General features: G+C 33.5%; 1 protein-coding gene across 1 annotated transcript; it reads left to right on the forward strand.

Annotated features, from left to right (window-relative positions):
• Positions 1 to 2795: 2795 nt before the first annotated feature.
• Positions 2796 to 14472, forward strand: LOC131160595 (peroxisomal 2,4-dienoyl-CoA reductase [(3E)-enoyl-CoA-producing]-like). The gene is made up of 5 exons (XM_058116427.1): positions 2796 to 3264; positions 4874 to 5033; positions 6031 to 6200; positions 6282 to 6504; positions 14114 to 14472. Exons 1-5 carry the CDS (start codon positions 3079 to 3081, stop codon positions 14266 to 14268), a joined length of 894 nt encoding a protein of 297 aa, XP_057972410.1. The 5' UTR covers positions 2796 to 3078; the 3' UTR covers positions 14269 to 14472.
• The last annotated feature ends 1708 nt before the right edge of the window (positions 14473 to 16180 follow it).

Raw genomic sequence — 16180 nt, forward strand, 5'->3', positions numbered from 1 at the left:
GAGACGAGCCCAAATCTATTGTTCCGAGTGGAGCAGCGGTTATGCTTTCAGATTCCCTTAGTGGTGAATATTCACCAAGGTGGAGATTGTTAGGGATGTGACTCATATTTTGAGTGGAAGCGCATGCACCGAGAAAGCTACGTGAAGTGAGGAGCAAGAGCATGAGAGGAGGCTGCAGTGTAAGGAATAAACGTTAACGGTTTGGGCTTTAACCATCGACGGTTTCAGGAAGAATGTAGAGGCATTTTTTTCTGCTCCAAACCATTGATGGTTTCAATTGGTGCAAGTTACGTATTTTCAAATCGAGGATCAATAGATTGGGTTAATCGGAGGGATTTCCTCCGAGAATTGCTACAGGGATTGTTTAGATAGGATCCAAGGTTCCAGTATGTATAGGGTTCGCATATATTCAATGTTTTGTAACCCTATTGTAAACTTTGACATTGTTCATAGTGGAAATGAAGTTGCTACTCCCGTGGACGCAGGCAAATTGTCGAACCACGTAAATCTTATGTTTTTGCTTGTGTTTTTCATTTTTCTCATTATTGAATGTTTGCTTCTTGAATATATTTCATCATTGAGTGATTGCATTGGTGGTTGTTGATTCGTTTGTGAGTGATTGTGTGCTTCCCGCTGCGCATCCAGTGACGAACTAGAACAACAGAAATATTGAAGGAATGAAGTTTCCTTCTTTCTTCTTTTAAACAAAACCCTTTCTTTTGAACCCTTCTCTTCACGAAATTTCTCACCTTGCCCTCACTTGGATATGTCCTAAAGTCTCCTATAGGAGGCCTTTCCATAGACCTTCAATGCAAGGAATGGAAAACCTTTTTCGAATTTGAATTTCAAAAATTCAAATTCAAATTATAAAAATAACTACCGATAATTACCAACCATTAATTATCAATATTGGAGGTTGACATGTGGTATCAATAGGACGCGTGGTTGGCCTAAAATCTCCAACCAATTGCGTTGAAACAATTCAAAATTTCAAATTTAAGGTAGACCAATTGACCACCTTGAGGGGCCGATCAACTGCCTATGGAAGGCACCAACTGCTAGTTATGGAGGGAAGGCTGGTCGGCCGCCTAGAGGGACCACTCATCTAGCTGATGAAAATTTTGGCTTTTCTTTTTATTTAATTTTTTTTTTTTTGGATATTTGCATCTTCATCTGAGTTCAAGTTTGTTTGGTAAAATATTGACTATCGACATCTTATCCGAATCCAATACAAAACCCAAATTCAAAACCTCTCCAAACATAGGACCCAAGTATTTACGATTGCAATTCAATTCCAAGTCCATGCATCCAACACTAAATAAATGTATTCTTCTAGATTTATATTGTAGATTGAAACTCTCTCAGCTAATGTTTGTATTTTTTTTCCATGATTGAATAATGTTAGTATATCCTTTCATCTCTATGTATTGCTATGCTTGGCAAAATGTATACTATTGCTTTGTGCACTGTTATAACTCTTTGCCTACATAAAATTGTGATTGCCCCTAATATCATTCTCATGGTTAATACTTTGGTTGATGCGACTTATGCAATGCTTGTGCCTACTGACCTGAATGAAGAGTGAAGGCTGCTTGACTTGGTCAGGAAAAAGTTCTCAACAAATTTCTTATGGGCTTTCATAGTGTTATTTACTATGGGTTCATGACACTTTATTTATTAAAATTATTAGAGTTTATTTAGTGTTTGATATGCGTCCACATCTTGAATTTTTTTAAAACTACCACAAAATCTCTGGAGATTTAATTTTATTGACAAAATGAACCTTCTGTTAGTTGATCGTTAGTTAAGTTTAAGTGAAAAAAATTAAATTTTTTCCCTCTTAAAATGACACTTTTATCATTCCACTCATTTTTGATAAGATACATTAAGAAAAATATATAAATTTAGTTAGAAAATTTTAAAATTTTATTAACTTATTATTTTAAAATTTTAAAATTATAATAAATAAATCATAATTTAAAAATACTTTAATAATTATGTTGTTACAAAATATTTTCTATATACATTTCATGAAAATTAAATGACTAAATATATCTTTAACAAATAAAATATAATTTAAAAAATCAGCTTGAATTGGAAAATTTGTTAATTGTGGCTTACTTTTTGAGTCTTGTTAAATATTATATTTAATAACATAGCAACTTGAATGAAATTAGGAAAAATCAGTAATTGTCTCGAAAAATGGTCAACCTAATAGTATAAATTTGAAATTTTTTTATTCATTTGACATTCATATTTTACACATGGAAAAACAAACATCCAATTTTACAATTTTAATTTATAAAGAATGAATTTTAAGATTTTCGTTTATCTTTTTTTTAACATTATATTTGATAAATTACTCGAATTTAAAAAATATTGAACTGTGTTTTATTTGTTTTATGATGTGTTTAGCCATTAAATTTATATGAAAATAACACCTAACAAATGTTTTGTCGTATTATAATTGTTAGGTATTTTTTATGATTTATTAGTAATTTTTATTTTCTTATTTTTTTTAATTTTTTTTTGAAATAACAATAGAATTTTTTTGTTATGGTGATGTCACTTGGTTGATCCAAAACGATTGGACCGGATATACTAGTTAATTTGAAAATCAATTATGTCTTTGAATCACTTAGTTAGTTTTCAAGTCATCATATTGACCGTTTTTTTAATTTAATTTATTAAACATATATCATTTTAAAATATTATTTTATTATAGTTAAAATTACTTTTTTTTTTTTCCGCATATTCTTAATGGTTGACTAATAGTCAATTAATAAAAATTTATTGTCAACAAAATTAAATTTAAGAGTTTATTTTTATAGTTTAAAAAAGTGCAGTGGATGAATTATTAATTTCACAAACAATTCCATACTTTACTATTAATTTGTGTTATTTTTTCATATCAAAATCGAAATTAGCATCCAAATTGAAATTTTCCTTGAAATTTCCGCACAATCAGAGGTTCGAAATTTGGGTTGAAATCGAAATTTAAGACACTGGTTAGAGGAATCCATTGGCCGTCAATGAACTCTTTCAGAGGGAGGTGGGACAGGCAGTAGAGTTGGATTCATGGAGTCTCCGTTCAAGGCAGATATACTGAAAGGGAAGGTGGCCCTTCTCACAGGAGGAGGGTCTGGAATTGGGTTCGAGATATCCCTGCAGTTGGGCAAGCATGGAACCTCCGTGGCCATCATGGGTCGTCGCAAACACGTGCTTGACCTCGCAGTTGCCAATCTCCAATCTCTGGGAATCCCTGTAATTTTCTGGCACTTCACCATTTTCTGTCACTTGAAACTCTCCAAGTTCGTCTGGGTTTATCTTTTTACTTCTTTGCGGTGCTGTTTTTCTTATGAAACTCCTGCTTTGTTTGTTTGGTTGCCGAGAAACTGAAAGAAAATAATTATATTGATATAAGAAGCAAGAGCCCTCGCACTGTTGAGGCTGAGGGATTCAACTATTTGGCTTAGTGATGGTGAATTATATTTTTTCATTTGGTAAACCGTTCTTGTATGATGAAAAATCTAAGTAAAATTGGTAAAAATTTATCCAATGGATATTTTCCATTTCGCATGTTAGTGTGTTAATTATGAGGCGTTAAAATATGCCTCTTAGAGCTACGCCTATTCATTGGTGGTCCTCGACCTAATAACTAGAACTTTGAAGTGGTGACTTAAAATGACACAAGCAGGATTGTTAGTAAGTTCTAGTTTCAATCCTTGTGTCTCTTCAGTTTATTAAATTATCATGAGATGTTATTTTCATGAATGGTGTTATTTGTTGTTTCTTACTCCGAGAGCAACTTAGCTCCTCATGTGAGGGAGCTTTTAGCCTTTTAGGTCAAGTGGTGACTCAGCAACGTTCATATGATAAAACTGACCACAAATCAAATTTATACGATGGTTTACACCAATTGAACAGTGTGTAATACTGTGATTATATTTTGATAAAAACGGTGAATGGAAGACTACAATTGAATAATGCACCACGAAAATTATTCCTACACTTTTCTTGGTAACCCCAGCCTTGTAGCCCAGTAGTATTCTTGACGTTTCCTAGCAAATCATAAGTTACAGATCAAGTTTTCCATCATTACCTACTGTGGTTGTAAAAGTCTCAGTCTATAAGCACAAATACATGGGTTTTGAGTCTTAGGTGTGTAAAATGTCGAGGCAGGTCTATATCCAACTCATGTTTCCCATGACCCAACTCCACATGACTGCACACCCAACACTCTATAATGTTTTTCTAATAAAAATTATATCATTTGAAGTTCTTCTGCAGTGTCACCAAAGAAAAAAAAAACATCCTTTGGCATTGAGAAAATCATAGAAAAAAAAATCATGAAGTCAAGAGAGAATGACTAAACTATCACATACTAATGAGGATAGTATAGTTGCTTGGGGATGATTCCTGGCTTTCAGTTTTACCATATATAATTACATTGGAGTAGTTGATATATCTATACATAACTTCAATTTGTGATATCTAGTATATGCTTTTGCTCAATTCTGTTCTTTATTTGTTTTGATTGCTCACACGCACACACACACACATTTATATTTTTATTATCGTGTGAATGCTTTTGAACAGTTAGAATTACATAATTTGGATGACTGAATTATTGTTAGTTTTGTGACTTAAAAATGAGGGCAGGGCTTGGACCAATGGTAAGGTTGCTCCTTTGTGATCGGTCGGTCATAAGTTCAAGTCCAAGGAAACAACCTGTCTGTATATAAGTAGGGGTAAGACTGTGTGCAATGCGATGACCCTCCCAATACCCTTGCAAAGCAGGGACCCTTGTGGCCCAGGACGACATTTTTTTTTTTAATGACTTTAGAATGTCGCTCTGCTGTCTATGTGGCAGGCTATTGGACTCGAGGGAGATGTTCGCAAACAAGATGATGCAGTTAGAGTTTTGGAATCAACTATTAAGCATTTTGGCAGGCTTGACATTCTTGTCAATGCTGCAGCAGGAAATTTTCTTGTGTCAGCAGAGGATTTATCATCAAATGGCTTTCGAACAGGTTGATACCAGAAAATGTGGTTGAATAGAATGTTCTTTCATGCTGATCCTAAATAAAAAAAGAAGAAAAAATATATTTATCTTTCACAGGCTATCTTATCTAGCTGGTATATTGATTCTGATTTCAAACTAGAGATTTTTATTCTTCGCAATTTAGTGTTTCAATGCTTATGAATATATTGCAATTAGATAGGGAAGTTTTTTTTTTCTGTCAATGTCATAGCAACTTATTCATTTGAGGTCAATAAAAAAATGAGAAACATTTCTAGGGTTGGGTGAATTGACTGTTTCATTAACTTCAGATGTGGACCAAGGAACTTCTTTATTTTTGTAAGGAAGTAACCAAATATTTCCTGGCTTTAAAAATTGTGTTAGTTTCATTTCCATATTGATATATTTTTTGATATCTGGTTTCGGTATCCCAGTTCCCATGGTACAAGACTCTTCCAGTTTGGTTTCCATTACAAAAGGCAGAGGCCTCTTTACATAAAACGACCACTATATGAAAGCAGTAGGAACTCTTCAGCCAACATTGCATGAAATCCTTCCATGATATTTGATAACAGAAAAATGAAATCCTTCCAAATTGTATTAAATATCTTGTGTTCGTCTTAAATGTCATATAAACAGAACAAGACTTCACTGTGGATTTAATTTCCTTGTGGTTTGTTCATGGATCTTACTGTGATAAGAATATTGTTTTTAAATGAATCAAATTGTGAAAAAAATGCAAAAAATATTGTTCATGTATTTTACTATGATAAAATATTATTTTGAAATGAATCAAATTGCAAAAAAAAAAAAAGTGTCACTCATTGCACAAGGTCCCACACCATCTGTACTCTGGGGAAGGTCAAATTGCTTGGTGAAATAATAATGTGTCAATACCACACCAAGACATTCTTCTAATATGTTTTTTCTGCCTTGGAGGCTCTTGTGCTAATAATGGGTAAGACTTGAAAGCTTATTTATTTTGCTTGGTCTCTGTCTCTTTACAGTAATCGATATAGATTCTGTTGGCACTTTTACAATGTCACATGAAGCACTTAAGTATCTAAAGAAAGGAGGACCAGGGAAGGATTCATCTGATGGTGGAACAATAATAAATATTAGTGCAACTTTGCATTATACGGCGACTTGGTATCAAATCCATGTTTCTGCAGCCAAGGTTTGTCAACACAACATGGTAGTTTATGAAGAACTTCATTTTAATATTTTTGAAATTTCTCTATATTTTCCCCTTTACTAGGCAGCTGTTGATAGCATTACAAGGAGCCTGGCCTTGGAGTGGGGGACAGATTACAATATTAGAGTAAATGGGATTGCTCCAGGACCTATTGCTGACACTATGGGAGCTAGTAAACTTGCTCCTGAGGAGATCACTCCAAAATTTGAAGAGTATGACCCCCTATTTAAACTGGGGGAGAAGTGGGATATTGCCATGGCTGCTCTGTACCTTGCATCTGACATGGGTTAGTTATCTTTACTTATTGATTTCTACTGTCTTTTTCATCAACACATATCCAATACTCCATTAGTTACTTGGATGCTAAATTTGTTCTGTGCAACATGATCGTCTTGATCTATACTATTCCATCCAAATTCTTTGCATTTAAAATCACTATATGAAATTAGTATAAAAGTTTATTTCCTGCTGTATTGCAAACATGAATTTGTAGAACGTTCTGGGAGTCACTATGATTAATAAGGTGACCATAATATCAACTTAACATAACCCTAACCCCTTTTTTGGGCAAATGAATAAACTTTATTGTGGGCTTCTATGAAATACGTATAAACTCTCACACCCTTTTTCCATCAACCTTAGAGCTTCACAGGGGTGCTCTTTTGCCTGTTAGAAGTACATGGACTTCCAAAGAAGTGTAACTTAGCTAAATCTACCACATGGTTATCTAAGTTTCAATATTTGTGGCTTTGGAGGCTCTAAAGATTTTGGTTGTAGAGGTGCACCATGATTTCTGCTATTTGGTTCATCCAGATTGAGAGAAGTAATTCAATATACCTATTAGAATAGATTTGGGTGTGTGGTGCAGACATGACAAGATTGGCACATCAGTTATCATTCTGAGAGATTGGAAGGCTACTACTGAAGTCACTACTAGTCCTTCTCTTCTGCTCCAAGTATAAATCATTGATCAAAAAATCCCCAATAACCATTGATTCCCTCTCGGACAAGGTTGAGGAAACTCAACAGATGCTTCCCTAGAACTTGTGGAATATGTTTTGGGAAAAATTGTCAGGAACTGTGAAGATTACACGACTTTATGTTTTAAAGCTATTCAGCAATGATGATGCTGATAAAGTGGAGTTGGTAATAGGGGTGTCAGTGTGCTTGTGAGCTAGTCAAGTTCGACTCAGCAGTTTGCTGACTTATCTTGATATGAAGTTTGAGCTGGCTCAAGTGGCTTCGAAAGTATACTTTAGCTCTTCTGACACTTGGCCGGCAGGCTTAATAGAGTATTTATAAGAATGGCAGCAGTGTTTTTTTTTGGCATGGCCGCTGGTGTGGAGTTGTTCCTCTTAAAAATCAATTCCCGGACTTCTTCTCTCTGCCCTGTGACAAAGAGGCTTTAATTTGCTCTTATTTTTCCTTCTCTATTGGAATTTATTAATATGGAACATTTCATTTGCGAGGAATGCGCAAGACTGGCAGTTGGAACTTGGAAACCTTCCCTAACCTCTTTGATATGATTATGGAGTCAGGTCTGACAGGGAAGGCTAAGGCAGACTTGGGTGTAAATTGAATATCAGTGTCCTTTTTGCAGTTAAATCTTGTGAGAATGAAAAATGAAACACTCACTCCACAAAGTTCCCATGCAATATTGGGGGCCTGGGGAGAGCATGGTATATGCAGCCTTGCATACACAATTGGAGAGGATGTTTCCATGGCTTGAACTTGTGACTTTCTGGCTTGAGTGTAACAACATCCTTATCATTCGGTTAAGGCTTGCCCTCAAATCTTACAACAATGAGCTTGAAAAAATAGATCATGTCATTGCCACATTGGGAGGATCAATTTTCCCTTGGAAGCCATTTGGAAGATGTGTGCTCCAGCTAGAGCTGGGGCTTTTTTTTTTTTTTTTTTGCATAGGAAGCAACTTGGAGCAGGGTGTTGAAGATGCAAACCTTCAAAAAGGGGAAAAGTTCAAGTCGATAGACGTCTCCTCTGTAAAAATGCGGCTATGCAGTAAACCACGTCTTATTACACTTTTCTTGAACAAGGAATTTGTGGGAGCTTGTATTGTTACTTGTTAATTTCTCTTGGGCAACAGTTGGGTCAGTTAAGAAAGAACTTTGGGCTTGAGGAGGTATAATACTTGTACATAGAGGAAAAAAGGCTGAACTTTGATTCCCTCATCATTTATGGGAGGTTTGAAGACAGTCAAATAGAAAGGTTTTTGAAGGAGTTGAAACGTCTCTAATTCCCAAGGAGAGGTGTTCTAAGTCTCTGCATGGTTTAATGGGCAACAACTTTCAGATATACAAGTTGCTTTAGATTTTATAGATTACTTATATTTGATCTGTTTACATTTTTGGGTTGGCACTTCATCATTGCCCTTTAATGAATTTCTCATGTCTAACACAAAAGACACTATAATAGACGTAGTTATGAAACTGGTTTTGAACTGTGAACTAAGAATTCTATCAAATCATAAGATTCAATACAAATTCTAAAATTCAATTATGTAATATAAGTATATATCTAAAACGAACACAACATATTAAAAATGGAGTATATTGATGAAAATTGAATGATCATTTACTCTAATATACACACATGCACATCTATGTCTGTTAGAATGTTGAGAAAGTAAAAGTAACTCACTCTTGAAATGTCAACTTGCGAAGATGTTACCATATCTAGACACATCTAGTTTCAAAATAAACTATTCATGAGGAGAATGAAGAGATAATGGAATTTTCAAAAACTCTGGATAAAGCTTAGGGAACTAAAATTTTGGAAACAATTTAGAAGAGAGACAAAAGTAGAAAGATTTTGTTTATTTTGAATTTTGATTCTAAAGGCCCTTTAAAGGCCATTGGAAGAGGTTTTAAGGGTTTTTTAAAAAAAAAAAAAAAAAAAAAAATTTAATGGCCAATTTGTATCAAGGATTTTCTTTGGGAAAAGGAAAGGAAAGGAATATAAGAAGGAAATTCATTTTCCTCTGTATTTTCTCTCTATATCAAATACCATTTAAAATAAAAAATTGTTCTAATATGATTAAAAATTAAGAAAAACCAAATGTTAAGGATGTGTCATTGATTTGGTATATTTTTTATTTCTTTCTCACTTTCTCTGATAACCGAACATGAAAAAGTGAAATCCATGTTGTTTTCCTTTCCTTTCCCCAATATTTTCAAGTTCCAAATGGATCGTAAAAAAATCGTGAATTTTTTTTTGAAATTTTAAATAGTTAAGTTTGATTGGGAACCAATTTGATTTGTTGGATTCAGTCGGTGCAAATGAGTACTTAATCACAAATCTTAAGATTCAAATTTTGAACCATAAGTTTCAAATCAAGAATTGCAAGATTCAAGTTCATTTCCTACTTATTTCGTTTCACTTAATAGATTTGAATTGAGAAGCTAGTGAATTGAATCGAGTCATACAATTCAAATCAAGTCATTTCTTGATCCTCTGACTGGTTGGTCACGGTTTTGAGTCCAAGGGAACAACCTCTCTTATAAAAGCAGGGGTATGGTGGCGTACACTGTGACGATCCTCCCCTTACCCTCACAAAGTGGGGAGTCTTGTGTCATTGGAACACCCTTTTCTATTATGTATAATATTAATAATATTTACATATTTTACGTCACAGAACTTAAGATTTTCATTTTTGGTTACTGGTTCGATCCCAACTCATTTTCATGGTGCCTATATTGCCCACACTAGCAATGTTCACACCCACCCATTTCCATTGCTAGAAGCCATTCTGTCAACCGCCACCTTCCATACTTCTTTCTTTGTGTTCACCTTTATTTCCTTGTCTTTCTATTTTTCTGGAACTTATTTCCATTCATCCATTAGGCCATCATCAAATTCACAACTTCCATCATCTTCCTTTTCCACGCATCTAGTGTGAACACCACTAGTTCCTGAGTTGAGTTCTATGCAAGTGCAAGACATTCTTCCAAACTTTGATGAGCCAAGTTGGGGTCAGGTTTTACAATCTTTCTCTCAAGCTGAGCTTAAGCACAATAAATATAGACTCAATTTAGTTCGCATCAAGTTTCAGGGTGAAGATTCTCTTGTCGAGGTGAGTTCAAGTCATTGACTGTGCAGACTTGACTAAGATACACCTTAATTGGGAGCATTATGATGAGAGCAAAGAAGCTTGTCAATTGCAGTATTTGATTGCCACAAATGTGATAAAGTATGTGAAACAAAAGGAGATGCAGCACAGGTGCATATGCTTAGAAAAATCCAGAAAAAAAAAAAGAAAAAAAAAGATTACATCTGGGCATAAGGGGCTGCAAACATTGCATAAAAAATGACATTTATAAATATATTATTCTTTCTTCTCTTAATAAGGTTTCTTTCTCTATCCCAAACAAAATTTCATATATTATAAATTATCAACATATTTACGGAGTGTCTAAGGAATGTCCTATAAGATTTTCCATTTGATACAAACATGGTTGCTTTGTAAAAGTGTCGAAGCCACATAGTTTGAGGGAGTGATTTGATTTCTTGAACATAAATGGCCTTTGTGATTTGAACAATGCTATTTATTTTGTCATAAGTAACATCAATGATGAAAGTTTTGTGAGTGATATGACATTTAAAAATTTGTATTAAATTATCAAACATTGGGGAGGGCGAAAAGGATATCTTTACCATTGGATTCAATGATCATATTATGGATTGCCTACAAACAGACTTAGGCTTCATTCTGTAATAGAGAAGGTCCAGTAACTTCCAGCCGAAGGGAAGTTAAATTAAAATCCAACAGTATTTTGAAGCTCATAACAGTTTAAATCTTAATGGGCTTCCTGGCCAGGCCCAGAAGTCTATTTATCACAAAGAAGGTAATGAGCCCCACAGGCCCCCACTACAGAATTTAGAGATGGACTGTATAAGCCTGGTACAATCAACTCTCATATGGAGATGGCCCTTCCCCTTCTGCAGAACAGATTTAACGCTTTATCGCAGGGAAAGGATTCCAAGCCTTCCATTGCTCAACACAAGGGGATTGGAGGGTGAATCCAGCTGGCAGCCTCCACGTAGGCTTAGTGGCAACTCAGTTAGTATTGGGAAACTCAACTGGTGATCCTGTTCTTTCAGTTCAAGAGTGTTGCTGCCAGGATGAGTGTTTGATCAAGAACCTGCCCTCAGCATTAACTGAGTAAGGGGCTTGCACTAAGGTTCACAAAGGTGGTTCGGTAACATACTGGGTTAGCTGTCAAGGAGGGGGATAACTCTTCTGGTAAGGGAAGGAATTTTGAGAAGGTTTATGTTCGCCTGGTGGATAAGCAAGATAATTTTTTTAGAAATTCCCGGAAAAATGTAATCAACATTGCTGAAAGTTCTCCATGTGTCGTGAATTCTCAGAATCTTCAAAAGGGAGACAGAAATAAAAGGGCAGCCTGGTGCACAAAGAAATGAGAAAGGCCAAGGAAAAGGAGTAACTGGGTGATGCATCAGAAAATGATTGTGATGATATTAGTGAATTTGCGGATGAGGGTGGCTTGCTTTTGGATGACATTCAAGATCAGTGTGCCTATGTTTCTGAATCATCTGATTTACTTGGGATTATCATATGTGGTGCCATCTCCATTGGAAGGCTTAGAGGGCAATTTTATAATTGAGGAGGATGGTTTTAGTCAAAAGCAACACCATAAGGAAAAGATTTTGCCCACTCCCATTGTTGAGGTTGATTAGAAGGACTTAGAAACTCAATAATTGATGGATGAGATGGGGCTGTGGTTCTCCGGTCCTGGAGGTAATGAAGTTCGCTTGGATAAAGAGAGGAAAAGCTGAAGAAAGGGCAACATGAATTAGCAAACTTGAAGTGTCCAGTAAATTATGAGGGCAAGGGCTTAAAGAGGGGGTTTCTTATGTGACTTGTTAGGCCGATCTTATAATTTATTTATTTTTATTATTATTTTTATAATTTATTTTAGGACAGCTCATCCTCTTTTAAATTGTAATCTCCTTCTCTCCTAATATATCTTTTTCTTTTTTTCTATAAAAGAAATTGTACAAGTCTTAAATTGAGGCCATGCACAAAATTTTTTAGGTTTTGGTCTTAACCTATTTAAAAAGTACTCTTGAATAAGATATTTTCTCTAAATTTCTTCAGAAATTAAACAAGTTTTGTCTTATATTTTAAAACAGTAATATTTTCTTCCAGAAAATAGCATGCATTCATACTTTTAAATATAGTAATTGAATAAATAATAATAATTTTAGTTTTCAATAATATATTTTAATAGTAAGAATAATAATTGTCATTATTATTATTATTACAACAGCAACTACTACTACTACTAACACAACTAAACAAGAAGGGGCAAAGTCATCTAGGCGCAAGTTGGATTCCCATAAAAATCAAAGATTACATGAGGGTTATCTTGCATATTTTAGGGATATCTTGCAGTCCTAGGGATCAGTATGCATGACATGAAGGATTCATGTTGGTTCTCAAATGTGGGCATCCAATATTCAGGGGGTCACATTTTCAGGAAGAATTCAAGATAATGTGAGGCAAACATCCCCTTTACAAACAACAGCATTATACTTCGTAATAATACTATAAAAAACATAGATAACTCCAATGAAGGGCCAGATCTGTGCCGAACACCAAAATTCTCAAATACTTGTTATACTAATTTTAGTCAAACTAAAAGGGGAAGGAAAGAGGGAGAAAGAATATGCGAGTAGAAAGTTCTTTTTCCTTCATTTGTACAATGGAAAACTAAGGAGCAGAATAAAAAGGGTTTTTTTCCACTCCCTTTCAAAATTAATCCTTCCAAAAACAGATTAAAAAAAGGACATGACTATGTAGTAAAGTTGAGTGACAGTTATTTCCCCCCCTCTTATTCTCCTTCCCCTCAATGAAACAACAAAGTGGGGAACCCATTTCCCTCCTTTCTCATTTCCTATCGAAGATCACCTTAGACATGTACTTTATAAATGCAGACATAATTTTAGAATGAATTTTAATTTCACCTTGACTTGTGTATGGACCAAATTTGGACCCCATTTGACTACAAATGAGCCCTAATCAATGCAAAGTTAGAGATTTTGTTTCGATACCTTAGGGTGAGTTAGGCCCCCCTTTATGGGTGAGCTTCTCCTTTTAAAAAGAAAGTTGGGTATAATACATTTAATAAACTATTTTTCAACTTTAGAAAGCTAGCTTTTAGCTTATTTGGAGATATTAAAAAATTTATGGAGTTGGAGATTCTAAAAGCTAAATATTGACTTTTTCAAAAAATTTCAATTCCATGGGTTTCCTTAGATTTTTTCAAATATTACCAAATTATCCACATTAATATGTTTCTTAAAATGACACACCTATTGTGCTCATTTTAATCATTTTCAAACTTTTTTTACCAAAATGCTCTGGTTATCTTTTGCTTTCTTACAACTCTTTGTCACTATTGGCCAAACAATTTTTACAATAACTTGAATCGGTTCGCTTTCATAAGTTCCTCTTTAGCCAAACTATGCCCTAGAAAATTCGTAAGGTTTTAGCTTTGATGGGCTTGACTCCAGTCCATACTCCCAAATTCAACATCAGTTCAATTCAGATGAGACCCATTAATACAACTTGGAATGGACGGAATTATTAATGGATTCAATTGAATTCTTTCACTTGATATTGCAAATGTGAAAGCTTTCTTTACTTGTTTTTTCTACTTTGCCCCTTATTTGAAAATTTACCTTCCAGTTCTCACAGATTCTCAACAAATTCAACCATCTTTTCGCAGATTTGTGCCTGATGGAAAATGTACATTTTTTAGAATTGTTATTCTAGATAATTCTATTTTCATTGTGTTCCAAACACTAGATATGTCAATCTTAAGTAGTCTTATTGGTCTATTTGTGTGTAGGAAAGTACATAAATGGAACCACAATGGTAGTAGATGGAGGAGAATGGCTGAGCAGACCCCCATGGTTATCAAAAGATGCAGTAAAACAAGTGTCTCGAGCAGTGGAGAGGAGGTCCAGAGCTGCACCTGTGATAGTTCCCAAGAGCAAGCTGTGAATCTTCTGATGAATGGATATATGATTAAACAGATGAGCATTATATTTGGTCTGGGGTTTTGCTATTATGCATAGAACATTTTGAACATGGATCTGCTATTATTTGATTCGAAGAACAGAGAGATAATGTTAGCGATTTTACGTATGCTGAAACCTTAATGTAAATAATGTATTATGCCTTAACTTTGAAGTTTGTTGAGGTTAATCATGTATCCAAGAATGGGTTATAGAGATGGAGAGGGTTTAAACTTGAAAGGATATAGGACTAAATATCCTATGGGAATCGAAGGCCATCATATTCTAGAAAAAGAAAAGTTGGATCCTGCTTGTTTGGACTTTATAAAATTTGAATAGAGGATGAGTTTCATTGGTATAAAATTTAATTATGCATTTGGTGCACAAGGATGAAACAGAAATGAGTTATGTAGAACTAAATTGATTACATGACTTTTTTCTATTATGCTCAAAAAGAGTTTTAAGTCACTTGAGCATCTTTAGAGCCTATTTAGTTTTAAAAAATAATTTTCATTTTTTACTTTAAACTTTTAATATAATTACAAATGTGTATCTTGTTTTTAAGTTTTTGAAGATTTATAAGCAAATTTTAAAAAGATATTTCCTATTTTTATAAAAAAAAAATTTACGAAATTATAAAACAAGATCAGATTTTTATAATTACTAGTTAGGTGTACGTACTATGCACATGAAACAAATTTTAGACGCTACAAAGAACTGATTATATTGCTATGCACTAAACATGTTTTTTAAAGTCAATTAATTTTAAGACATGTTACTACGCCTGAATTATCAAAAATTTAACAATATATACTATGTATTTTGAATTTTTCATATATATATATATATATATAAACTTATAAAATTTCATACATTTTTATATATAATTATAAATTAATTTCATACTCTGCATAGCAATGAAAAGGAAGTCCATAATTCTGATCAAAATATTTAATTTCATATTTAAGTCAACAATCACAATTCAAAGTAAAAATAAATTTTTTGAGCTTCCACAATGTTTTATTGCCAATAGCAGGATCATTGCCCAGAAAATAAAAAACCTTTCGTGACAAAAGTAAATGAAAAAAATACCATGGTATAAAGTTCAAACCAATTCATAATAATTATTTGTAAAAAAAAGATACATAAGAAACAAATAAGGAGCATTGAAATGGATATAATTAGAGATTTACTAAACAAGGTTACATAAGTTTAGATGATTTCGTATATAATCAATTATCCTTCTTGCACAACTAATCAGATCTTAAATTTGTATGACCCTTTCCATTTGAAATTGACAATATATGACTTAACCTCCTATTAATGGACAATGTAATTTTAGATCATTCCTATTAAAAAATATAAAATTAATTAAAAAAATTAATGGAAATCAATACCTATTATCAAGGCTATTAAGCTAGATTAATGCTATATATATATTGCCCATTAAGCCACTCATTTTTTGTCACTTGTCATTACTTCAAAGCTAACTATGTCTTTTACTTTGAAAATAATTTTGTATGGTCATCAATTTTGATATAGAACAAAGAACAAAAAAAAAAAAAAAAAATGAGAACCTAATAACAAATGCATCTCGAAAAGATTTCAAGTTTTAACTATTTGTAGTACGACCAAAGAACTTAGGAAATAGAGTGTAAAAAAATAAAGTAATATAATTTAATGTCTGAATTTTTATTGAAATTTGGTAGGACTAACAATAAAAAAAGGCGTGGAAATTTTCTCCTTGTAGTTTAATAACCCTACATACTTCAATAAATAAAAGATCTATGAATTTTTAATTTTAAAAATAAATGTATTTTCTATATTTTCATTTTTTGTTTCATTCTTAGAAGGATGACGTGCATAAAGATAGTAAAATTAAAAATTTGACCCAAAGT

The sequence above is a fragment of the Malania oleifera genome, chromosome 7 (assembly GCF_029873635.1).
Source record: "Malania oleifera isolate guangnan ecotype guangnan chromosome 7, ASM2987363v1, whole genome shotgun sequence".
In the NCBI taxonomy this organism is placed as follows: Eukaryota; Viridiplantae; Streptophyta; class Magnoliopsida; order Santalales; family Ximeniaceae; genus Malania; species Malania oleifera.

What these genes read in the sequence shown, in the direction of transcription:
- LOC131160595 (XM_058116427.1), top strand. Translation starts at nt 3,079, where the DNA reads ATGGAGTCTCCGTTCAAGGCAGATATACTGAAAGGGAAGGTGGCCCTT. An exon ending in TCCAATCTCTGGGAATCCCT is followed by an intron (nt 3,265 to 4,873) that starts GTAATTTTCTGG and finishes TCTATGTGGCAG; the next exon opens with GCTATTGGACTCGAGGGAGA. An exon ending in TCCATGTTTCTGCAGCCAAG is followed by an intron (nt 6,201 to 6,281) that starts GTTTGTCAACAC and finishes CCCCTTTACTAG; the next exon opens with GCAGCTGTTGATAGCATTAC.